Source organism: Piliocolobus tephrosceles, chromosome 8 (assembly GCF_002776525.5).
Source record: "Piliocolobus tephrosceles isolate RC106 chromosome 8, ASM277652v3, whole genome shotgun sequence".
In the NCBI taxonomy this organism is placed as follows: Eukaryota; Metazoa; Chordata; class Mammalia; order Primates; family Cercopithecidae; genus Piliocolobus; species Piliocolobus tephrosceles.
The window spans coordinates 65424174-65450727 of record NC_045441.1 but is presented as its reverse complement, the minus strand read 5'-3'; the positions used below and the strand labels follow the sequence as shown (position 1 = coordinate 65450727).

Here is a 26554-nt window from a genome sequence, read left to right as displayed (position 1 = left end):
CTGAGGGATTTTGTCACCACCAGGCCTGCCTTACAAGAGCTCCTGAAGGAAGCACTAAATATGCAAAGGAAAAAACAGTACCAGCCACTGCAAAAACATACCAAAATGTAAAGATCATTGACACTATGAAGAAACTGCATCAACTAATGGGCAAAATAACCAGGTAGCATCACAACGACAGGGTCAAATTCACATATAACAATATTAACCTTAAATGTAAATGGACTAAATGCCCTAATTAAAAGACACAGACTGGCAAATTGGATAGAGTCAAGACCCATTGGTGTGCTGTATTCAGGAGAACCATCTCACATGCAAAAACACATATAGGCTAAAAATAAAGGGATAGAGGAAGATTTACCAAGCAAATGGGAAGCCAAAAGAAAAAGGCAGGGATTGCAATCTTACTCTCTGATAAACAGACTTTAAACCAACAAAGATCATAAAAGACAAAGAAGGGCATTATATAATGGTAAAGGGATCAATGCAGCAAGAAGAGCTAACTATCCTAAATATATATGCACCCAATACAGGAGCACCCAGATTCACAAAGCAAGTGCTTAGAGACCTACAAAGAAACTTAGACTCCCAGACAAAAATGGTGGGAGACTTTAACACCCCACTGTCGATATTAGACAGATCAACGAGACAGAAAATTAACAAGGATATTCAGGATGTGCACTCAGCTCTGTACCAAGCAGACCTAACAGACATCTGCAGAACTCTCCACCCCAAATCAACAGAACATACATTCTTCTCAGCACCATATAGCACTTATTCTAAAATTGACCAAACAATTGGAAGTAAAACACTCCTCAGCAAATGCAAAAGAATGGAAATCATAACAAGCAATCTCTCAGACCACAGTGCAATCAAATTAGAACTCAGAATTAAGATACTCACTCAAAACTGCACAACTACATGGAAACCAAACAAGCTGCTCCTGCATGACTACTGGATAAATAATGAAATTAAGGCAGAAATAAATAAGTTCTTTGAAACCAATGAGAACAAAGACACAACATACCAGAATCTCTGGGAAACAGCTAAAGCAGTGTCTAGAGGAAAATATATAGCACTAAATGCCCACAGGAGAAAGCAGAAAATATCTAAAATCAACACCTTAACATTCCAGTCAAAAGAACTAGAGAAGGAAGCGCAAACACATTCAAAAACTAGCAGAGGACAAGAAATAACTAAGATTAGAGCACAACTGAAGGATATAGAAACATGATAAGCCCTTCAAAAATCAATGAATACAAGAGCAGGGTTTTGAAAAGATTAACAAAATAGATAGACTGATAGCCAGATTAATAAAAGAGAAAAGTGATAAGAAACAAACAGACACAATAAAAAATGATAAAGGAGATATCACCACTGATCCTACAGAAATACAAACTACCATTAGAGAATACTATAAACACCTCTATGCAAATAAATTAGAAAATCTAGAAGAAATGGATAAATTTCTGGACACATACAGACTAAATCAGGAAGAAGTTGAATCCCTGAATAGACCAATCACAAGTTCTGAAATTGAGGCAGTAATTGGTACCCTACCAACCGAAAAACAAAAGCACAGGACCAGATGGATTCACAGTCGAATTCTACCAGAGCTACAAAGAGGAGCTGGTACCATTCATTCTGAAACTATTCCAAACAATAGAAAAATAGGGAATCCTCCCTAATTCTTTTTATGATGCTGGCAGAGACACAACAAAAAAAGCACATTTCAGGCCAATATCCCTCATGAACATCAATGCGGAAATCCTCAGTAAAATACTAGCAAACCAAATCCAGCAGCACATTAAAAAGCTTATCCACCATGATCAGGTCAGATTCATCCCTGAGATGCAAAGCTGGTTCAACATAAGCAAATCAATAAATGTAATCAATCACATAAATGGAACCAATGACAAAACCATATGATTATCTCAATAGATGCAGAAAAGGCCTTTGATAAAATTCAACACTCCTTCATGCTAAAAACACTCAATAAACTAGGTATTAATGGAAAGTATCTCAAAGTAATAAGAGCTATTTATGACAAACCCAAAGCCAATATCATACTGAAAAGGCCAAAGATGGAAGCATTCCCTTTGAAAACTGGCACAAGACAAAGATGCCCTCTCTCACCACCCCTATTCCTATTCAGAATGGGAGGAAGTTCTGGCCAGGGCAATCAGGCAAGAGAAAGAAATAAAGGGTGTTCAAATAGGAAGAGAAGAGGTAAAATTATCTCTGTTTGCAGATGATATGATTGTATATTTAGAAAACCCCATCATCTAGGCCCAAAAATGCCTTAAGCTGATAAGCAACCTCAGCAAAGTCTCAGGATACAAAATCAATCTGCAAAAATCACAAGCCTCTCTATATACCAATAGCAGACAAACAGAGAGCCAAATCATGAGTGAACTCCCATTCACAATTGTTACAAAGAGAATAAAATACCTAGGAATACAACTTACAAGGGATGTAAAGGACCTCTTCAAGGAGAACTACAAACCATTGTTCAAGGAAATAAGAGAGGAGACAAACAAATGGAAAAATATTCCATGCTCATGCATAGGAAGAATCAATATCCTGAAAATGGCCATACTTCCCAAAGTAATTTATAGATTCAATGCAATCTCCATCATGATACCATTGACTTTCTTCACAGAATTGAAAAAAACTACTTTAAATTTCATATGGAACCAAAAAAGAGCCTGTATAGCCAAGACAATCCTAAGCAAAAAGAAGAAAACTGGAAGCATCACACTACCTGACTTCAAACTGTACTATAAGGCTACAGTAACCAAAACACATACTACTGGCACCAAAACTGGTATATAGACCAATGGAACAGAACAGAGACCTCAGAAATAACACCACATATCTACAACCATCTGTTCTTTGACAAACCTGACAAAAGCAATGGGAAAAAGATTCCCTATTTAGTAACTGGTGTTGGAAAAACTGGCTAGCCATATGCAGAAAACTGAAACTGGACCCCTTCCTTATACCTTATACAAAAATTAACTCAAGATGGATTAAAGATTTAAATGTAGGTCCTTAAACAATAAAAACCCTAGAAAAAAACCTAGGCAATACCATTCTGGACATAGCCATGGGCAAATACTTCATGACTAAAACACCAAAAACAATTCCAAAAAGAAGCAAAAATTAACACATGGGATCAAACTAAACTAAAGAGCTTCAGCACAGCAAAAGAAATTATCATCAGAGTGAACAGACAACCTGCAGAATGGGAGGATAATTTTGCAATCTGTCCATCTGGCAAAGGGCTGATACCCAGACTCTACAAAGAACTTAAACAAATTCACAAGAAAAAAACAAACAACCTTATCAAAAAGTGGGCGAAGGATATGAACAGGTATGTCACAAAAGAAGACATTCATGTGACCAACAAACATATGAAAAACAACTCATCATCACTGGTCATTAGAGAAATGCAAATCAAAACCACAATGAGATACCATCTCACACCAGTTAGAATAGCAATCATTAAAATGTCAGGAGCAACGGATGCTGGAGAGGATGTGGAGAAATAGGAATACTTTTACACTGTTGTTGGAAGTGTAAATTACTTCAACCATTGTGAAAGACAGTGTGACAATTCCTCATGGATATAGAACTAGAAATACCATTTGACCCAGCAATCCCATTGCTGGGTATATACCCAAAGGATTATAAATCATTCTACTATAAAGAAACATATACACATACGATTTTTGCAGCACTATTTACAATAGCAAAGACTTGGAACCAACTCAAATGCCCATCCATGATAGAATGGATAAAGAAAATGTGGCACATACACACCATGGAATACTATACAGCCATAAAAAATAATGAGTTCATGTCCTTTACAGGGACATGAATGAAGCTGGAAACTATCATTCTCAGCAAACTAACACAGGAACAGAAAACCAAATACTGCATGTTCTTATTCATAAGTAGGATTAGAACAATGAGAATATATGGGCACAGGAATGAAAACATCACACACTGGAGCCTGTCCAGTGGTGGGGTCAAGGGGAGGAAGGGATAGCATTAGGAGAAATACCTAATGTAGATGACAGGTTGATGGGTGCAGCAAACCACTATGGGACATGTATATCTATGTAACACACCTGCACGTTCTGCACATGTATCCCAGAACTTAAGTATAAAAAAACAAAAAAGACACCCAGGAAGAATAAAAAATAAAGAATTTAACTTACTAAATGGTTAACTACACCGTATGGTCATAATAAGGTTAAGGAAAAATGAAATGTAATGGTATATTGGAATATACACTTTATATGCTTTTGAAATGTTTTAGATACATACAAAAATAAAAGTAAATAAAAAAATTGAAGCCTAGCAGTAAACTTTCTGTTTGATATTTATGTTGTGTATGTATTTGAATATGACAAAGCAAATAATTAATATATTAATATTATATAAACTAAGATTTTCAATGTTAGACAATAGAAGCATAAATATGAAAGTGTAAGAGCAAAATGCTAAAATAGTAAACTTGAATTTGAGATATCAATATAAAATTATATATACTTATGTTTGTATATTCATATACACATACATATATTCTATCTCTATCCACTAGGAGGAACAGGAATAAAATGCTGGGTAATGGTGTAAAAGGAATAATATATTTTTTAAATAAATGATTTTATAATTCCAGTATAATAATTGATTCAGACAATTTTCAAAAATGAAGGCTAAAATAATTATGCAATATTCGGTGGAACTAAGACACATCTATGTGCTAAAGTAATGGTTAATTGGTAATTATTTATAAAAAATGCTAACTTTTGAGAACTAATTAAATTTTAATGGCCCACAGGAAATTTGTATTTTCCTTACTTTATTGAATCAGTTTGGATATGCAACCACATTTTTCTAGAAACAGGTCTTTGTGGCCAGGGTCAGTGGCTCACGCCTGTAATCCTGGCACCCTGGGAAGCCAAAGTGGGCAGATCACCTAAGATCGGGAGTTTGAGACCAGCCTGGCCAACATGGAGAAATCCCGTTTCTACTAAAAATACAAAAATTAGCCGGGCATGGTGGCGCAGGCCTGTAATCCCAGTTACATGGGAGGCTGAGGCAGGAGAATTGCTTGAACACAGGAGGTGGAGGTTGCAGTGTGCCGAGATCATGCCATTGCACTCCAGCCTGGGGAACAAAAGCAAAATTCCATCTCATATAAATATAAATATAAATATATATATATGTCTTTGTTTATTTCATACACATAAATAATATATATATAATTATATGAATATAAAATTTATAATACAGGTGGAAACTAAAAATAAAATCCTAACCCCCACCGACTGAATGGATCTCTTCTTGGTCAAAGGGACTCCAGAAAAACCTTAAAAACTGAATTCTCGGCCACGACAAAAAGGGAACTCAGACCTGCCTCGTAATACTCCCTTCCTTTTGGAGTTTAGGCACAGCAACTGAGCAGCATTTATGTTAAAACAGAGGTCTTCAGGCTGACAAAACAGACTCTTCATGGCAATAATGATAAGGACAGGAGGCAGACAAATCCCAGGCACACAGGGGTGGGTCCCTGGTGAAACCCGACTTTCAAACCAAAGGCAGTTTAAAGTCTGAAAAACCAAGTCACAATCTTGCATAAATCTACGGACTGGATTGGGAACCTTTCTTCCCATTTGGTATGACTTCCTCTGATTGATCCCCACCTTTCAAGCCTTTCAAGTATTTTACATATGCCTATACTTCCCTAATAGGTTTTTTACACTGCCATGCTCACCTCTGAGTGGTGTCTTTTAGCGTCTTTTGCATACTCACAAACCAATCAGCATTCACTCCCCCATTCTGAGCCGGTAAAAGCCCCATGCTGAGAGAGACCCTACTGAGATCTGTTTCATTGTTCAATACAATTCTTCTCCGCCCTCCTCACCCTTCAATTTGCAGGGAGACCTCATTCTTCTTGGATGAAGGACAAGAACTCAAGACTCATCAGATGCAGGTACAAAGAAAACTGTAACACCGTGGACCTCTGCCCTCGACCGGGGAAAGTAGCCGCCCCACTTGATGAGAAACAGTGGCTTGGCTGAGCCAGCCCAGGGGCCTCAGGCTGGAGAGCTGCAATGGGCTGACAGAGCAGTGAGTGCACTGCCATCCATCAGGCTGCAGACAGTGGACTAAAAGAACTAATTAGCATGCTGTAACAGACCCTCTGGGGCCTCAGGGTTGCAGGCACCCCTCTTTTGGCACCACTGCATTCCCCTCGTCTGGACACTGGAGTCCACTGCAGGAGCTGTTTGCAACACGCCTGGTCCAGCCGCAAGCCCCGCATGGAACTCACTCCTGTGCCAGTGTTTAGAATGACGGGCCGCAGCTCGCACTAGCTCACTCACACACCTCCTCCCACCAGGGACTGAGTGCGCAGTCATGGTGGCCATGGGATTCGTGCCAGGGTGCAAGCCATGCACTGCCTGGTGTGCTGAGTACATGGGGTGTGTCCTGCGGTGAACCCGGGTCGGAGCAAGGCCTGGGCAGGGGCGTCGCCGGCCGCAGGTCTCTAGCTGGCAAAGTGACTGAGAAAAATCCTGCATCATTTTGATACCAAATTATAAATAAGACTTAAGGCCCTACAAAGCAAAAGTTAAGTCATGTCTGCAGGCCATCAATCTTGCTACATGACATCCTTAACTTAAAACATTTCTTTTTGTTGACTCCAAGTTTTAGTGAGAGCCTTACTTCTTTAACAAATTGGAAATTAAAGAGTCTCTGAAACTATCTATAACCTGTATGTCCCCACAGCAAGATTATCTCACCTTTTCTGGCCAAACCAATATATACTTTCCATCCATTGATTTACACGTTTGCCTGTAAGTCTTACCTCCCTAAAATTTATAAAACCAAAACCATAATCCAGCTGCCTTGGGACCACTTAAGTCTTCTCGGGTTTGTTTCCCTGAGCCATGGTCACTCATATTGGCTCAGAATAAACCTCTTTTAAATATTTTACAGAGCTCGCTTTTTTCCATTAACACAAGCATACCTCAGTTTATTGTGCTACACTTTATTGGGCTTTGCAGATATTGCAATTTTTGCAAATTGAAGGTTTGTGGCAACCTTGTGTCTAGCAATTTTATCACCACCATTTTTCCAACAGCATGTGCTCTCACTTTGTGTCTCTGTATCACACATTGATAATTCACACAATATTTCAAACCTTTTAGTTATTATTTTATCTGTAATGGAGACCTATGACCAGTTACTATTGCAATTGTTTTAGGGGTCTCTCTATGTTGCCATTAAGTTGATGGATAAATATTGTGTGTGTTCTGAGTACTCCACTTACCTGCAGTTCCCCTTTCTCTCTCTCATTGTGCCTCCCTATTCCCTGAAACACAGCAATATAGTAATTAAGCCAATTAATAACCCTATAATCACCTCTAAGTGTTCAAGTAAAAAAAAAAAAAAAATGTCATATGTCTCTGAGTTTAAAAGCTAGAAATGATTAAGCTTATGAAGAAAGGTAAGTTAAAACCTGAGATAGGTTAAAAGCTAGACCTCTTGTGGAAAACAGCCAAGCAGTGGATATCCAGAAAAGAAGTTCTTGAAGGAAATTAAAAGTTCTAGTCCAGTGAACATATGAATGATAAGAAACCAAAACAGCCTCATTGCTGATTTGAAGAAAGTTTTAGTGTTCTGGATAGAAAATCAAACTAACCATAACTTTCCTTTAGGCCAAAGCCTAATCCAGAGCAAGACCCTAACTCTCTTCAATTTTATGAGGGATGAAAGGGATGAGGCAGCTGCTGAAGTAAAGTTTGAAGCTAGCAGAAGTTGGTTCATGAGGTTTAAGGAAAGAAGCCATCTCCATAACATAAAAGCACAAGACAAACCAACAAGTGTTGATCTGGAAGTTACAGTAAGTTATCCAGAAGATCTAGCTAAGATCATTGAAGGTGGCTACACGAAACAATAGATTTTCATTGTAGACTAAATGGCCATATAGTGGAAGAAGATGCAATTTACAATTTTCATAGTTAGAAGTTTGAAAACTTCAAAGAACAGGCTGACTCTCTTGTTTGGGGCTAATAAAGGTGGTGGCTTTAAGATGAAGCCATTTACCATTCCAAATATTGCAGGGCTCTTAAGAATTATGCTAAATGTACTCTGCCTATGCTCTAGAAATGGAAAAACAAAGCCTAGATTACAGTACATCTGTTTACAGCATGGTTTACTGACTACTTTAAGCTTAGTATTAAGATGTATTGCTCTGAAAAAAAAATAATTCTTTCAAAGTATTACGGTTTCTTGTCAATGTACATGGTCACCCATGAGCTCTGATGAAGATGCACAAGGAAATCAATGTTTTGATGCCTGCTAACAAAATGTCCATTCTGCAGCATATGGATCAAGGAGTAATTTCAACTTTTCCAGCCTTACTATTTAATAAACGCGTTTTGTAAGGCTATCATTGCCATAGATAGTGATTCATCTGATGGAAGGATCTGATTCATTGAAGGTCCTGATGATCATTAGCATATTTTGCAAAAAAAGTAATTCGTGATTAAAGTATGTATATTGTTTTTATAGATATAATGCAGTCGCACACTTAGTAAACTACAGTGTAGTATAAGCAGAAATTGTATATGTTCTAGGAAACAAAAAAAAATTGGCGTGAGTTTCTTTCTTGTGATATTCACTTTATCATGGTGGTCTGGAGCCTAACCCACAACATCTTCAAAGTACACTTGTATTATCATACATAATAATATATATTATGTATGAGGCATCCTATCTTGTGATAATCCTGATCTGAAGTACTTAACATCATTTATGAACTTTTTTTGCCAAAAAAAAATTTATCCTCAATCTAATCAATCCAGAGTCTGAAACTGACATCCAGTTTGCAGAGAGTTCAGAAGACAGAGGGAAACATTAAGCAGTACTAGGAGGAACAATCAGACGACCGGAATATGGACCTTTATTTATTTATTTATTTATTTATTTATTTATTTATTTATTTTGAGATGGAGTTTCACTCTTTGTTTCCAGGCTGGAGTGCAATGGCACGATCTCGGCTCACTGCAACCTCTACCTCCTGGTTCAAGTGATTCTTCTGCCTCAGCCTCCTGAGCAGCTGGGATTACAGGCATGCACCACCACACCCAGCTAATTTTGTATTTTTAGTGAAGATGGGGTTTCTCCATGTTGGTCAGGCTGGTCTCGAACTCCCGACCTCAGGTGATCCGCCCGCCTTGGCCTCCCAAAGCGCTGGGATTACAGGAGTGAGACATGGCGCCCGGCCAACCATAATTACAAGTCAATTCACCTGGACACAGATGTAAATTGCGTAAGAAAGTGGGGTTATGGTATCAATTTAAAAGACACAAAAAGACAAAGAAACCTTATGGATAAACATTGATGTGATCTAATTAAAACTTTCAAAACAGACATTCTCAGGTTAATTGGGGGGAATTTTTAAAATGCACTGATAATATTAGATAATATAATCGATTTATTGCTCAATTTCTTAGGTATAATAATGGTATTTTTAAAAGAAAAATGTTATATTATTGGAAGATGCATCATGTAGTACTAGGGGTATAGTTATTCTTCAACATACATGGAAATTATTCAAACAAACGTACAACTCTCTATAATATTTAAATATATATTACTGATAATGCATCTTCAAAAGAGCTAGCATGTTGCTTGTTTCATCTGTCAATAATCTTCAATGAGTAGACACTATTATTTAATTTGGGCTACACATTAAAGTAACTGGGTAGTTTAAAACAATATCAACAACCAAAACAACAATTAAGCTCAAGTTCTACAGCCCAGAGATTCTAAGATTCTAGTCTAAGAACTTCTCTTTATGCCTTAGATACATGAATATATATATAGGTTGGAGGCTGGAGCTGGAGTGCAGTGGTGCGATCTAGGCTTATCGCACCCTCTGGCCCCCCATCTTGCTGCTGTTCAAGCGATTCTCATGCCTCAGCCATCCAAGTAGCTGGGATTATAGGATTACAGGTACCCACCACCATGCCCAGCTAATTTTTGTCTTTTTAGTAGAGAGAGGGTTTCGCCATATTGGCCAAGCTGGTCTCGAACTCCTGACTTCAAGTGATCTCCCTGCCTTGGCCTCTCAGAATTCTGGAATTACAGGCCTGAGCCACCATGCCTGACCCAATAGCTTTTAAAGCTTTAGATACGCTTCTAATGTGCAGCTACTGCACAAGTCAATCATCTAGCAAATGCTGTGATAATGGATTGAGAGAACTATAATATGAGTACAATATTGCATGGTGAGTGAAGCAGAGGAAGCATTGCTTCATCTATCCTAATGTAGCTTAATGCTTCAGTAAATGTTTTGAAAACCTTAACAACCAAATCATTAAATATAGTTTTTGTTTTCTACCAAAATATTTGGTGATTTATACATGTCAACATGATCTAAAATAGGATTGGTGTTGATATTAGTGTGTGTTGCATTTAATGAAAAGTTTTAATTTTATTAGGAGGATCAAGAAATGGCAAAGCCCATAGGCTCTGAGATCAAAGGCCTTGGGTCAATGTATTAAGGTGCTGGCGCATTAGCTCTGAGAGTTGGGCAAGTTGCTTAAATTTGTTTTGTTTTAGTTTCCTCTTTTGTAAAAGTGCTATGATAGAAATCACCAAGTGAGTTATTGTCTTAATTAAAGATAAAAGATATATGAGAATCCCTTAGGAATACCTAGTAAGAACCCAGTAAATACTAATTAATTGTTAACATTATTTAATAAAATGACAGGTTTTCAATGACTAGCAGGACTCATGCACATATTTTGTTTTCCTGTGGCTGATTCCAGTGAAGAAGATTCAAAATCTTGAGTTCTTTAGGATTTGAAAAACAGTGAGAGAGCATCTTGTCAACTATAAAACATCTTCCTAGGCTGGGTGCGGTGGTTCATGCCTATAATCTCAGCACTTGGGGAGGCCAAGGTGAGAGGATGTCTTGAGCCCAGAAGTTCAAGAACAGCCTAGACAATAAAGTGACCCCATCTCTACAAAAAGTTTAAAAATGAGTCAAGAATGTTGGCATGTGCCTACAGACACAGCTACTCAGAAGGCTGAGGTGGGAGGATGATTTGAGCCCGAGAAGTGGAGGTTGCAGTGAGACAAGATCATGCCACTGCACTCCAGCCTGGGTGACAGAGCAAGACCCTGTCTCAAAAGACAAAACAAAACAAGCAAAAAATCTTCCTTACACCTTTAGTGATATTCAGTGCTCATCTTTCACCCACAAGATTTTGGCAAAACCTCTCAGAGTAATATCCTTAAGTACTTTCTGTTTCAGTTTTTGTTTTTTATACACATGGAAATAGGTATTTAGAGTCACAAAAAGACACTTGGTACTTAATTAAGATCTAAATAACATATATTGCCATTCCAAAGAGTTCCTGTTATGCTGTGGTTATGTATTTGTTCTTATTTATCTCCATTCTCATAAAATATTCATCAATCTGTTTTCTTGGGATTAATAATCGTGTTTGTTGCATTTTCACTTGTCATTTTTCTTATGATATTTATTTAGTCAAAATATTAATCTATGATAGTAACAATGTACCTATATAGTTATTACCTGGTTTTATTAAATTATGATTGCCTGTACTATTCATTTTTAGTAAATTTTTTAAATTTATTTTACAGATCTTTGCTATAAATATGATTTATATATCACTGCCTCCACTCAAATATCCTGTACTCAACCTCATTTACATTCTTTGTTTTCTCTTCCTACTCATTTGGTTTTATGCTTTACGTGCAGTTCACTTTGTCCTTCTACTTAGAGTCAGATTTTTTCCTGAGCAATATTTTCACCATGGTGGGAGCCATCAAATTCTGCATAAGGACTTATTTTTCCACTATATTCCTATATTTCTAAAGAAGAAAAGATCACTACTAATGAAATCTAATACTGATGAAATCAGATTTCTTGTTGATTTAACTACCACCTGCACATCTGGTGTATTTTTCTAGGGCTCTTCTGTTCTGTTTGTTTAACTCAGAGTATAAGCACTTCACATAGAAGACATGTCTTCTTCATTCTTCAAACAGTTCCAAAACACAGAGCTGGCATTGAAAATTTGTTCTAAAAGATGATGTAGCACAAGCTATATATTGTGATAATATACAGTGGTGGGGTTTTTTATTACCAAGATTTGCAAATTTCGAGAGAATAAAACTATATACAGTACATACTTTAGGATACATACTTATGGCACAAAATTACATTTTAGAAGTTATTTTAAGAAGTATGAGGCTTCAATTGTTAAAAAAAAAAAAAAAAAAAAAGAACGAAATCGAATTACCCATTAGTGTAAGAGAAGAAAGAACAAATCTGTTTTAGCAATTTTTTTCAAGTCATTTCCTAGGTTCTGGAAAAGACATTTCAATCTCTAAGCTGGAAAAGCCTATTTTGATGGATTAATATTTAATTAAGATGAAAAGACAACAAAAGACATTTTAAAATATAGGCAAATGTACAAATTCTAATGGATTTTATTTCTTTTAAAACCTTTCATGTAAATCTTTAAAATTTCAAAATAAAAATTTTCAAGTGTTGAAGGATGAAGGGAATATGGATAAGTTTGATTTACTAGAAAAAAATCAAATTCCATGATATTTACTTGGGGAAAAGAAATATAATTTTTTTATTACGGTTGACAACTATTCATCTAGGAAAAGATCATTAGTATCATGTCTAATTTCAGTATAAATCTAAAACACAGCTTGTCAACGGTCTCTGTGACAACTAAAATGTTCATTTTCCAATAAATGCATCTGAATAAGACAAAGATAATTCCATTACAATTTGATAAATAGAAATCAATATGGCATTCTTCATACAACCAAGGTTTCCTAGCTTTGGATTGTATTATATAATACATTTGTACAAATACACAAATATATCTTTATAAGATCCTTTGTGAAGTATTATTATCCCCAGTTAACAGTGAGAAAAAAAATTGTTTGTATGGAGGTAAGTAAATTTAACCCTGAATTTGGGTAAGGCAATTCTTATAACTACCAATGTATTTTAATTATTATTTACAGAAAATATAGCAATATTTATATTATTGCATTATATAAAATGCATTACATAAACAGGTTGACACATATGAATTCATAACTTTTTTACTTATGTGTCAGACTGCACCCTAAGTGTTTTGTCCATTTTTACTCATTTAAACCTCTCAGTTAGTCTGTGAAAATTATACTATTGTTATTTGCATCTACAAATAAGGAAACACAAAGGAGTGGCATAACTTGCTTAATATTACACAGCTAAAAAGTGGTAGCAATAGAAATTGAATCCAGGCAGTTTGGTTCCAGGGTCTATTATCTTACTCTCTATTTACAGAGCCTGTCTCTCGGGGATGGATTTAGATGAACATTTCATTTCCTATCTTTTGCTCACTTGTGTTTTTCTCTGCAATTATTTCCTAGACAAATGCTTTGGAGTAAGAAAAATAAGTTATTCCTATTTTTATAGGAATGGGGGCAATTTTATAGGAATTGGGGGGCATACTCTTTCTTTGTACCTTTAGAAAAAAAGAATCAGAATTCAATAAATACATTACAAAATGAAGTTAAAATAAGAAAATTGTTTGGTTTTGGACAAATATAATAATTCCTTAGGAAATTAGTCAAACTGAAAAAATTATGCACTTCAAACTCATTACTTTGACATTTGAACTTACCTGACTGTTGGGTCCATCAGTCGGGATTCCACAGCATGCCTCAATACCTGGCATATTACATAGGATGCATTTTATATCTGGACTTTCTTCCCTCATTAGGATGTAAGCACCAAAAGGGTAATAACTTTAAAATTTTTTTAATTTTTGTGGGTACATAGTAGGTGTATATATTTATGGTATACACGAGATATTTTGGTCCAGGAATGCAATGTGTAACAGTCACATCATAACAAATTGGATATCCATCACTGCACACATTTATCCTTTGGGTTACAAACAATTCAATTATACTATTTTAGTTATTTTCAAGTGAATAATTAAATTTTTGTTAACCATAAGCTCCCAGGTGTGCTGTCAAATACAAGGTAGGGCAGCAACTTTTATTTGTGCACTGCTATAAGCCTAGCAATTAGGAGGTTTTGTAGTATGTAGTGGGTGCTCAGTTAATGTCTCATGAATGAGTGCCTACTTTAAAGGGTTATTCTGAGAATTAAATCATACAATATACTGTGTTACTAACAGAAAACATGTAGTGTAGTACCTAGCAATATAAAAAAACATGTAGTCAATAACAGTGGTAACATTTAAATAGTATTAAGAATCTGACAGTCACTCCCTTAAATTTTACTCATTTAAGCTTTATAAAAATCTTATGAGATGTATACTATTATTATTATTATTCCCATTCTATAGATGAAGAAACTAAGACACAGATTAAACTGCTCAAATCTCAGTTAATAAGTGCCAGTACAAAGAACTGAACTCAGGGAACTTGGCTCCACAATCTACTTTTTTTACCACTATACTTGTTGCTTCTCCAAAGCCCTTCAGTGATACTTGAAATTCAATTTTCTATATACTATTAGTACTTTTACTAGCATCATCATTTGAGAAATAAGAATTTTAAACAGAATCCCATTTGATGTTTATGCATACAATACAGACTTTTCAAAAATTTGTAAATTTCAGAATTAATGGCAATGAGAGGACAGTTTATTTATCAATTTTAGAACCTGCCCCTATTATTATTGTAATTAGTTGTTGATGTCTCTGATTCACAATAGAATAAACAATCAGTGACCATACCTGTTATTAAGCAAGCATTTCAGGTACTTAGTATAGGGTTGGTATAAGATAAGTGGTCTCAAATATTTGTTGAAAAAAAATACATAAGTAAATGTATTAATTTATTTATTCACAAATAAATGCATAAGTCAAGTCAATAGCTATAGAAATAAATATCTAAGTTGATGATTACTGCAAAAATCTTCATGTATCCTCTTAGTAATTCACACAGCCATCTTTCATTATGCTATTTTAATATGATAAAACTAAATTTCATCATAATTATACTTGTTCAGTAAATGAAAGTGGATAGAATTCAACTTGATTTCACTTGTTTTGGTCTAAAATGGCTGTATTCAAATATTTTGTGTGCGAATGCATCATATATATTTAGTGAAAGAGACTTCCAAATTCTCTTTCTGAATAAAATCACTTCGGACACAATCTGTTTTTTCCAGATCATATTTAATCACATATTGTTCCAAAGCAATCCTAAAGTCTACTCCAAATTTAAGTGTTTTCCCTCCTGTTCCCGTTTGAAATGTCCCTAAAAGTTTATATAAGCCTCCATCTTACTTTCTTTGAATTGGCTTATTTATTCATTGACTCATCTTTACTTGGTTCCTGGACTTTCAAAGCATTTTCATTAGAATTGCTTCACAAAACTAGAAGATGAGTAAAATACATAAAATCTGTCTCAGAGAGGTTAATCCCAAGGTTATGGGTGTGGTAAACAGTTGCACAGTGGTGCACATCTAGATCTTTTGATTCAAATTTTAATGCTCTTTCTGCTATATAAGAGGCGAATACATTATGTTCTAAGGCTAAAAGAAAAGCACGGCATATTTTGTGTCCATAAAAAGAATCAAAAGTAAGTTAAAGTTTATAATCTTTACTCCATTTGCCTTCCAATTTAATTTCAATTACTCATTTCACAGCTTTTAATTAAATTTCTGGAGAATATTGCACAGCCATCCTCGGTTCTCCCAATTATTCTTGGAAATATTTCTATACTTTACAATCAATGTTCCAAAATAGACTAATGGAGATTCCTGACATCCCTATATTTTATATTTGTTTATAACTTCCCTGTTTAATAACTCAATGAATTTATGCTTACACTCCCTTGATAATAGCCATAATCTTTGTTTCAAATGTACTTTCTATACATTATCTACATATGGAATCTCAGAACACCAAAGGAAAGTTAGTCTGTGGCTTTCAAAATGACTACAGTTGCTAGTGATAAGAATATGCAATTTCTCTGAGAAAGACTCCCTCAAATCAGGCATTTCGAGGGGAAATAATGGTGACCTTTCAGTTCATACATATTTTAAGTGCTTCTATGGACAAATGTTTAACATGTGACATGGGATGGCTCCTGAAATAAACTCAGAGGAAAATGGTTAACATAGGTGCCATGTTTTGGTTGAAACTAATGATAAACTAAAAGGCATAGGAAAGTTGTTAGTGGGAACTCCAAGGCTTCTCTCGTAGAGGTGCTAAATAATCACACTTCAAGGACAGAGGAAAAGTAATGGATCATGACAGAAGACAAGAAAAATGGTAGTAACTCAGGCAAATACAAGGTAGAGCTTACCCTAAGTAATCCACTAAGAATACAATCACAATGTATTATTAGTAGTATATATTATTATATTTACAGACAGGGTCTCACGCTGACACCCAGGCTGGAGTACAGTGGCACAATCATAGCTCACTGGAGCCTAAAATTCCTGGGCTCAGGTGATCTTACTGCCTCAGCCTTCTGAGCAGCTAGCATTGTAGGCATGTGCTACCACACCCAGCTAATTGTTCAATATTTTGTAAAGAAAAGGTCTCTCTATGTTGTCCAAGTTGGTCTTGAAACTCCTAGCCTCAAACTATCCTCCTGTCTTGGTCTCCATAGGCACTGAGAGTGCTACGATTACAAGTATGAGCCAGCATTACCTGTCATAGTGTGTATTTTTAAAATAAAGAATAAGTCATAACGTATAGTAAAGAGTTACAAAAATCTTAGGTATATTCTGATATCAAAAAACAAGTACAGAAGAATGTAAATAATCTATTCATCAATGCAGACCACATTCCTGGCACCTTCACAAGTTAAAATAATTTCTCAGCAATACATCTGTTTATTTTGATTTAAACTATGATTGAAATTAAGCTATGTTTAAACTATGATTGAAATTAGGATAATCTAACTTCAGCTTCTAAAAGAAAGCCAGAAAGGAATGAATAACTTTAAGAGTCATATATAGGAGGTCACTTAATCAAAATGAAGTTGTGGGAATAAATATTTGTAACCACACAAAAATTGTGAACTCTACCTTGTTTGCATACAGAATGAGATGACTTTTAAAATGAATTAAGCAATCTGTTTGCTGAGGGAAAAAGTTACAGTTTGAGGGATAGTATGGATTGCTTATTACAACAATTTTAGATAATGATCCCACTTTCAGGACTAAACTAAATTTTGTAACCTCAATGTATAATCAATGCCTCAGAATGAAATATAATAGTAAAAGTTACAACTGGATAAATTTTATATTTTAATTTTTTGATTATTATTATTAATTTTATTTTTAATTTTTTTTAACTTTTAGATTCAGGGGCACATGTGCAGGTTTGTTCTATGTAAACTGTGTGTCATGAGGTTTGGTGTACAGGTAATTTCATCCCCTGGGTAATAAGCATAGTACCTGATAGGTACTTTTTTCTGATTTTCTCCCTTCTCTCACCCTCCATACTCAAGTTGGCTGCAGTGTCTGTGCTCCTCTCCTAGCATCCCTGTGTTCTCATTGTTTAGCTCCCACTTATAAGTGAGAACATGTGGTATGTAGTTTTCTCTTCCTTAGTTTGCTTAGGGTAATGTTCTCCATCTCTGTCTATGTTGCTGCAAAGGACATGATCTCTTTCTTTTTTATGGCTGCATAGTATTCCATAGTGTATATATACCACATTTTCTTTATCCGGTCTACCATTGGTTGGTATTTATATTTATTCCATGTCTTTACTATTATGAATAGTGCTGCATTGAACATACACATGCGTCTTTATAATAGAGCAATTTATATTCCTTTGGGTATATACTCAATAACTGGATTTCTGTGTCAAATGGCAATTCTAAGTTATTTGAGGAATTATCAAACTGCTTTACACAATGGCTGAACTGACTTGCACTCCCACCAACAGTGTATAAGCACTCCTTTTTTTCTGCAACCTCACCAACATCTGTTATTTTTTGACTTTTTAATAATAGTCATTCTGACTAGTGTAAGATGGTATCTTACTGTGGTTTTGATTTTCATTTCTGTAATGATTAGTGATGTTGAGCTTTTTTCATATGAAAACTCTAATTTGTTATTCTATGTAATATATGAGGAGGCTGCCTATTTCAGTCAGGGTCCAATCAGGAGACAGAAACCACATTAGTAACTTGAATAAGGAAAAGTTAATATAAAAAATTATTAACGAGTAAAGAGGAAGTTAACAACTAAAAAGGTAAGGAGAGAGGAATTCAATGTTACAGAAGTAGCAACCAAACAATATAGCTACTGCCTATAGAGCTGAGGGAGAGAGAATCCAGGAGGTACTTATACCTTTAGAAGAGTCCCACTCATGTACTCACACACTCACACCAACCCCAAGTCTAAGACCCAGACATCTCTGGAGAGGTTGTGGCTATGACTGGAACTCTGTTGGTGACAGAGAAATTCACTAAATAGAGTATATAGGTCCCAGAGTGTATAAGCTACAGCTAGATTTTTGGTGCGGCCCCCTCAATGGCCGAGAATCTTGCCAGAGTGTGTAGGCTACAGCTGAGCAAGAGGTGAAGTGTGCCACACGCCTCACATACCAAACCTGTAAGTGCCAGATACAAAAGAGCATGCTGGAAAATGGAGGCAAGGTCCCTTTCTCATGTTCTGCCTTTGCAGTGTCCCTCCAGCCCCTTAAATTGGCAAAGTCTAACATCAAGTCAGCTGGGAAAAGAGAAATGTCTACAGCATGCAGCTCTGACAATACAAGGAAGGGCAAAGAGGAATAGATTTGAAGAGAAGTCATAAATTAATAACTGGCGTGCTGGCACTTCCCCATACTTGGTTGACACTGATACAGTTAAAAACAGTATAAAGTCACAATTTATACATAGAATCACAAATCATAACCACTTGTATTGTTTTTCTAAATTTGGTTATATACTATAGCATTCTGCCTTAGAACTATAAACCAAGAAATTACATTGGTGACATTATTTATGAATTTAACTTTCTGTAAAAGTATATATAGAGAAAAAGTATAAATTTTAAGTGTACAACTAACTCAATGAATTTTTACAAATATAAGAACTCATGTAAACACCACCCAAGGCAAGACAGAGTTTATTATCAGAACCCTGAAGGCCTCATTCTTGTTCCTCCCAAGCAGTAATTATCAGCTTTTAAAAATGTTTCCTTGAAAATCTTTACCTGTTTTCTTACATGTTTAGTGTAACTAATAAAATGTACAAAGAAAAATAATGTACTGCTTTTATTTTTTATTTTTTGAGACGGAGTCTAGCTCTGTCGCCCCAGGCTGGGTGACAGTGGCATGATATTGGCTCACTGCAACCTCCGCCTCCCGGGTTCAAGCATTTCTCCTGCCTCAGCCTCCGGAGTAGCTGGGATTACAGGCGTGCGCCACCACACCTGCTAATTTTTGTATTTTTAGTAGAGACGGGGTTTCACCATGTTGGTCAGGCCGGTCTCGAATTCCTGACCTTGTGATCCGCCAGCCTTGGCCTCTCAAAGTGCTAGGATTACAGTCGTGAGCCACTAATGCACTATTTTTATGTGGAGGAAAAGAATGCACAAAGTTACTTTTTAAATTTAAGAACTATTTATCCTTCTATATATTTTTCTAAAATCATCAAAGCGGTCTATAATAGAACTATTGTATTGCCCTTGCTTTGTGTAATTTGACCATAATTAGCAATTTCTTTTTCATTCCAGAGGAAGAAAAAATTATATAAAGAGCATACAGAACTTCAATATCTTGGCACAGTGATAGAGATGGAATTCAAATGTTGAGAATAAACTGTTTTCTGCTAACTGTCCCATAACTGAGAAAATGCAACATATATGCAATAGAAACAAATGACAGCAACAACAAATCTAGCAATGATTTGGAATCCTAAGGAAGCAATTTAAATACATGTAAAGACAAAATTTTAAATACGTAATATATTATTTCTTCAAAACTCACAGCATTTAACATGCCAACAATTGTGAAGTATGTTTTTGCTATATCATTTTGAAGTAGTGAAAAGAAAGTAATACATTGAATAGAAAAAGTAGGATTTTATTTTTGTCTTACTATATTTTAAGATGACATATGTATTTTGGAATTATTGAAACTTTTCAGTTAAGTAAATTTGACCAGTTATTCAATTTGGACAGTATTCCAAGAGGCTCAAGAAATTGGATATTATATGGGAGTTTTTAGTCCTGTGTGTGTCTTGATTTCTAAAAAACCATTTTACTATTTTACAGTATTATTTACAAATAAAATTTAAAAATTAAGCATTATATTGAAGGTTGATACATTTAAATAAATTACTTTTTTCCTACTAGCTTTCCATTACAAGTCAAAAGTCTTTGAACTTACGGTTTGGCTCCATAGCCTGAAGGTTGTAAATGTTTTTCCAGAAGGTTTTCACAATTTTTTTAATGCCTGCCTTTTTTTACTGGATTCAGTTCAAAATTTCTAATGAGAAGCATACTTTAAATAGCCTTGATGCCACATTTTTAATCTGTTATTTTACTTTATTGCTCTTCCCAACGGAGAACACTTATAATCAACATTTTTAAGAGTTTTATATTGGTAATATTTTGTTGGTTCTGTGTTTCCTGTGATAATGGGCTTTCAAGGAATAAACAAATTTGCAGACTTCCCAAATAAACACATCTGTATTGGGCAGTGTGGCATGAAGAAGGTTCTTAAAAGTATGTAATATAGTACAATATAAATGCTTTCTGCAACACCCCTTTGTTGCATAGAAAATGAGGAAGATTGCCAATGAGTTCATTTTAGGAAGAAAACTACTCATTTGAAATAAAACACAAATATGTTATTATGTAAACCATATTCATTCTTAATCATGTCTGATTTTGGAGTAGCCTTTGCATTTATATATGAGGAAACAGTGTCAGGAACTGACCTATTATGTGTCAAAGACAAATGTCATCACACACAAAATTAATAACTTTTTCTAATTTATATATTTACTTCAAATTGTTCTAATAAATTAAACCTTCATAGAGTTTCATTAAATACACATGCTTAAGGTGGTTAACATAAACAATGCTATATTTAAAGTTCAACAGCCTTGAGCATAACACAAATCCGTGCTACTCCTAATTCCTTCATCCTTGCTTGGGAAGGATATTTGGTCACACTTACTCCTACACAGATAACTCAGTTATTCACCCTGATCTCTGGTCTCTTCTGTCCATCTGCCATCTATTTATTATTATTATTCCAGGTTCCTTCCTCTTCCTTCCTTCCTCCCCACCCACTCAACCAACCACCCACTGAAATCCTGAGTTCTGCTCTTCCGTAGTTTTTCAAGATTAGTACTTTCCCGCTCTTCCCTTCAGAAATACTTTGGCATGCTTTTTTCTCTTCAGAGACCACTTGCTCAGCTTAGCTCTACAACTATTTCTCAGCCCCTTCATATCCCTACAGAGGTTCAGACCTAGATTCGTTCCTTATTCTTCCATTTCCCTTTCTATAACAAAATATTTCTTTGAAAGTGCAGCCAAGAATCCCCAAAAGCAAATTCAGTGAACCAGTGCAGTAAGAGGGCTTTTGCAGATGAGACATTTTGCAAAACTATGGTAACAGAAAAGTTCATATGGTCAGTGCCTAGCTGATTGCATTTTCATTTGTAATGTGGAAGTACTGCCAACAAATTGAATTAAGCTTACTATAGTAGAACACATTACCTGAAATTTCATTCTGTTGCAGAGTCCTGAATGACCCTCAATAATTGGGTTGTGAAGTTTGATATTGCGTACATTTTTTGACTCTACCAAGCATGTGATAATAAAAATAATGGAAGGCAATATATTAAAATGCAATACTGCTATAAACATGCAAGTGCAAGTATCTTTTTCATATAATGATTCATTTTCCTCTGGGTTAAGAAGGAAAAGTAGATCCACCATTTGATCCAGCAATTCCACTGGAATTACTGGATCAATTACAGATCAAACAGTAGTGGATCTACCTTTCCTTCTTTAAGAAATCTCCACACTGTTTTCCATAGAGGTTGTACTAGTTTATCCTTCCTACCAACAGTGTAAAAGGGTTCCCTTTTCTCTGCAAAAATATGAAACCAGCCCAAATGCCCATCAAGAAATGAGCAGATAAAGAAAATGTGATATATATTTAGCATCGAATACTACTCAGCCATAAAAAGGAATAAAATAATGGCATTTGCAGCAACCCAGATGGAACTGAAGACTATTATTCTAAGTGAAGTGACTCAGGAATGGGAAACCAAGCATCATATGCTCTCACTCATATGTGGGAGCTAAGCTAAAAGGACACAAACGCATAAGAATGATACATTGGACTTTAGGGACTCGGGGGAGAGGGTGGGGGTGGCAAGGGATAAAAGATTACACATTGGGTACAGGGTACACTGCTCGAGTGATACGTGCACCAGAATCTCAGAAATCAAAACTAAAGAACTTATTCACGTAACCAAACACCACCTGTTCCCCAAAAACCTATTGAAATAAAAAATTAAACACAAGCAAACAAAAAAAAACCTTTTATCCCAACAGCCAAATGTTAGGAACTTGTTTGGGTTCTGACTAATGAATACCCCCATAAACATTAAAATTCTCATTAAAAACCAAACAGTAAATGATTTAAAAAGCAATGCAATAGCCATCACTTTCTAATCTTTTTTAAAATTAGAAAGAAGCGAAAAAAATGTACTTCCAATAATTTCATATCTTTTTAAAATATGGCTTCAGATTTTCTCCACTTAAATTGCAAAGTAAACCTTCATTATTAACTTTTATATCCAGTAAAATATACTATTTTATTCCTGTATTTATACATTCAATAATTATTTACTGAATATATACTATGTACCAAACACAGTTCAACCTAAGTTAACAAAAAGTCCTCATTCACAGCTTACCATGGGCCATACGATGGAACCAGTAGTAGCCAAAGTCAACTCCTAAGAAGGTTAAATACCAAGTCCATGGGGAATCCCAAGGCAAACTGAACAGCCTGTAGTTCTCCCAGATATAAATATAACTGGTCAGTTCAATGCTCCTGAAAAATAGACTGGAAGATAAAATTCACAATCAGTGATTATATAACATTTTAGAAATAAAATTATGCTAAAATGTTTTAGATAACATTTAAAATTAATATCTTCATATGAAAAAATGAAACTCTTTCTTCTACTTTGTTTCTTCTCTGTCATTCTTTTTAAAGGCTCAAATTCCTTAGTATCAAAATCATTCCCAGGAAGCTTTATTTTATTTCATAGGCATCATGGATGCCAGCTGTTTGTGCTCTCAACTTCATGAAATTTAAAAGGCCATTTTTTCATGTCTCTTAAAATATTTTTCATTGAGCCCATGCAACATAAATATGCAAGACTACAGCGTAATTTCTATGATTGTCATTTCTAAATTTTATTGAAGTATATATTAAGAATGCTTTATAAAGGGAATATAAACTAGGCTTTTTAAAATATTAGGAAAAAAATTTCCTTAGATGTAAGGTATACAAACCTAATTAAAATAAACAAATATTTCTAAAACTCAGACACTATACTATATCTTGCCACCTATTTATCAAACTTCTGCAAATTCTTATTTTCAGTAACTTTTAAAAACCTACAAAATATGCTTTAATTTTAGAAAGTATATTATTTTTTCTTTCAAGTTTTATGTGATCAAATCTAAGATTAGCTTCTAGATTGTTTTGTCTCTTTTATCAATTTGATTGAGTTGACTTTTCCTTCTATATTAATTTTTAAATAGAAAAAGAATTAATCATCCTGGTTAATAAAGATATATTTATAAGTCATCAACAAGTTTGGTGCTGAAAATTCTGAGAAACTTCTTAAATATTCTAATTTTAGATAAAAGTGGAAGAAGTGGTACAGATTATTACACTACTAAAATTTTTTATTTTTACAATAGTTCCCTTTACAGAGTCAGTTTCTGCAAATTAGCATTTTACTGGTTCTTTTAAATATCCAGCCCTTTAATTTTATTCTTGAATTTAATTATCATATGACTTTAACTGTGATTTAATAACTTTAAAACAACCTCTTATACTTTAATATTTTAAAGTATTATTATTTAATCTGTAAAACACTAGGCTATTTTATAACAGCATTAATATACATAACTCAGAGAAATGCCAAATGCTTACAATTTTGAACAAGAGTACACATCACCACACATTAAAAATCTCAATTTCCAATTTGAGATTACATGGTTGGAAGAAGCAGTTTTGTCCCTGTGTTCAAGTCCTTGACCCAAAGGAGTTGCTCATCCTGTACCTCTACTACAATGCCCATCTGAGTGATACTCTGAGTACTCCAGAAACCACTGCTGCAGTGGCCCTGAGACTGCTGTGGGCCTTCATTTAAAACCTGCCTTCCAAGTTTTTAAGAAGGTATGTTAGTCAAAGTAGGGGGTTAGAACAAATTATACTGTAAAGCTTGTTAGCTTGGTTGGTTACTTTTATATATTTAGATGAGGGCTTCACAACAGTGCTACTGTTGACATTTGGACAGGATAGTTCTTTGTTGGAAGAGGTTGGTGCAAATGTTTACTGAAACTATGAAATATTAAAATTGCTCACTATTGTTTATTAGTAGGGGTTACCCATATAAAATTCAAGTTTTAGGTTTAAAATGACAATATCAGTTTTATATGCTTCAATATAACAATTTCTCTAAAACAGGAATTCTAAACTTTAACACTACTACAATTTGGGCCAAATACTTTTTTGTTTTGAAGGCCTCTCGTGTGCATCATTGAATGTATTCCAGCATTGCTGTTCTTTAGCACCTAGATTTAGGACCCCTCCTTCTCACCCCAGCTATGATTACAAAAATGTCTCCAGATATTTCCAAGTGTTTCCTGGGGAGTAAAAATGTCCCCAGTTGATAACTTCTGCCTTAAGACAACTGATCCAGAAAAATAGATTAAAACAAAATGTAGTAGAAAGTTGAAAACATCTATAGCTGAATGGCTTAAGTATTAGCACATAGTATCAAAGCAGATTCCTCCGTGGATTCAGGCAGTCATTCAGTGAATTCATATGAAGAGCCTACTAAATGCCAAGCACAGTACAAGACACAAGAACACACTATTAAACAGGGCAAACACCACCAGCCTTATAAATGTTCCCTCAGTTTAATACCTTTTAAAAAAAATATGCTATCTTTCTTGTCAGCTCCAGTGAAAACGGAATAGGCATTAAGATACCAAGATCTCAATAACAGACTGAAGGTCCTTGAAAAACTTCCATTTGTTAAAATAAATAAATAAATAAATACAATTAAATCAATCAATAAATAAAAATTTTTAAAAACCTGCCTGAAATTGAAATACTTTTTCTATTTCCTGTACAGTTGCCAGGTCTTGAGCAGACACCCAATTTATTACTCCATCAACTGACTTATTAGGGTTGACACAAATCGAGCTGAAATATGCTTGACATACTACAGTCAAGCCTTCCCCCCACCACATCCCACACACATTAGCATGAAGCCTAACTTCCCTCAAGACACGAAGAAGGAGGGGAGAAGCTGTAAGAGTTATATTCCCTGCTTTCTATCAGCAAAATTAATTTGATCCTCTTTTATTACATATATGAAAGAATAGCTATGGAGTGCCCACAACTAAAAGCAATTCACCTAAACAATACAGCTGGCAAATGATTATCAAGCTCTGGAAAGCCCGGGATTGTAGAAAATAGCACCTACATTTTCAAAAATGTTCCCACCAGACCTTGAATCATAAACCAAAATTCCTTCCTCTTTCTCTTCTCAATCCCCCTTACCCTTTCCACCCTGCAATCTCAGCACATGACTCTGCATCCTGGAATTTAAACTCTCTAAACTCCATCCTGCAGGAAGAGGCACATATAATATGTACGTATATAGTAAGCTTACTTTATCACATGAAGATGGAATATTGGGTAGCACAGGGGCTTGGAATTCCCAAATACCAGATCCCTTTTATGCCTTAAGTTTGAATGTAAGGCCAGGAAAGTGACCTAAATGTAAAGAGACATTAGAATCCTCTAATTAGCAAACTGTGTATAGAGAGGCTTTCCTTCCATTGTCCTATTTTCTTCATGAATTCCCCCAAACAGCAGTTTTCTCTTAGGTCTGAAGTATATGTTTCAGCAAATGAAAAGTAGCTTATTTCTCTAACTAGTTATCTGATTTTCTGTGTGTTTTACTTAACATTTTTCTCTCATCACTAGAAATTTGTCAATGTTCAGTTACTATAAAAAAGTTACTAAGTTACTAAATTACTATTTAGTATTAATCCCTATTTTTTACAAAATAAAATTCAGTTTTAATGTTAATATTAAAAAATAATCAATAAATCAGAAATAAATGTTATTTGGGGATTGAAAATTAGAAACTAATGAGTTTTCAAAGTCATCTCCATCTGAGTCTACCCATCACCAAGAAC

The 26554-nt window shown here is 35.0% G+C and overlaps 1 protein-coding gene across 1 annotated transcript in view; it reads right to left on the bottom strand.

Annotated features, from left to right (window-relative positions):
* AGMO (alkylglycerol monooxygenase) overlaps positions 1–26554 on the bottom strand; it is a 355080-nt gene that overhangs the window by 321248 nt on the left and 7278 nt on the right. Inside the window, exon 3 of the mRNA XM_023216020.1 lies at positions 23014–23165. Coding sequence (XP_023071788.1) covers positions 23014–23165 — 152 coding nt within the window. The remainder of the gene's footprint in view (positions 1–23013; positions 23166–26554) is intronic.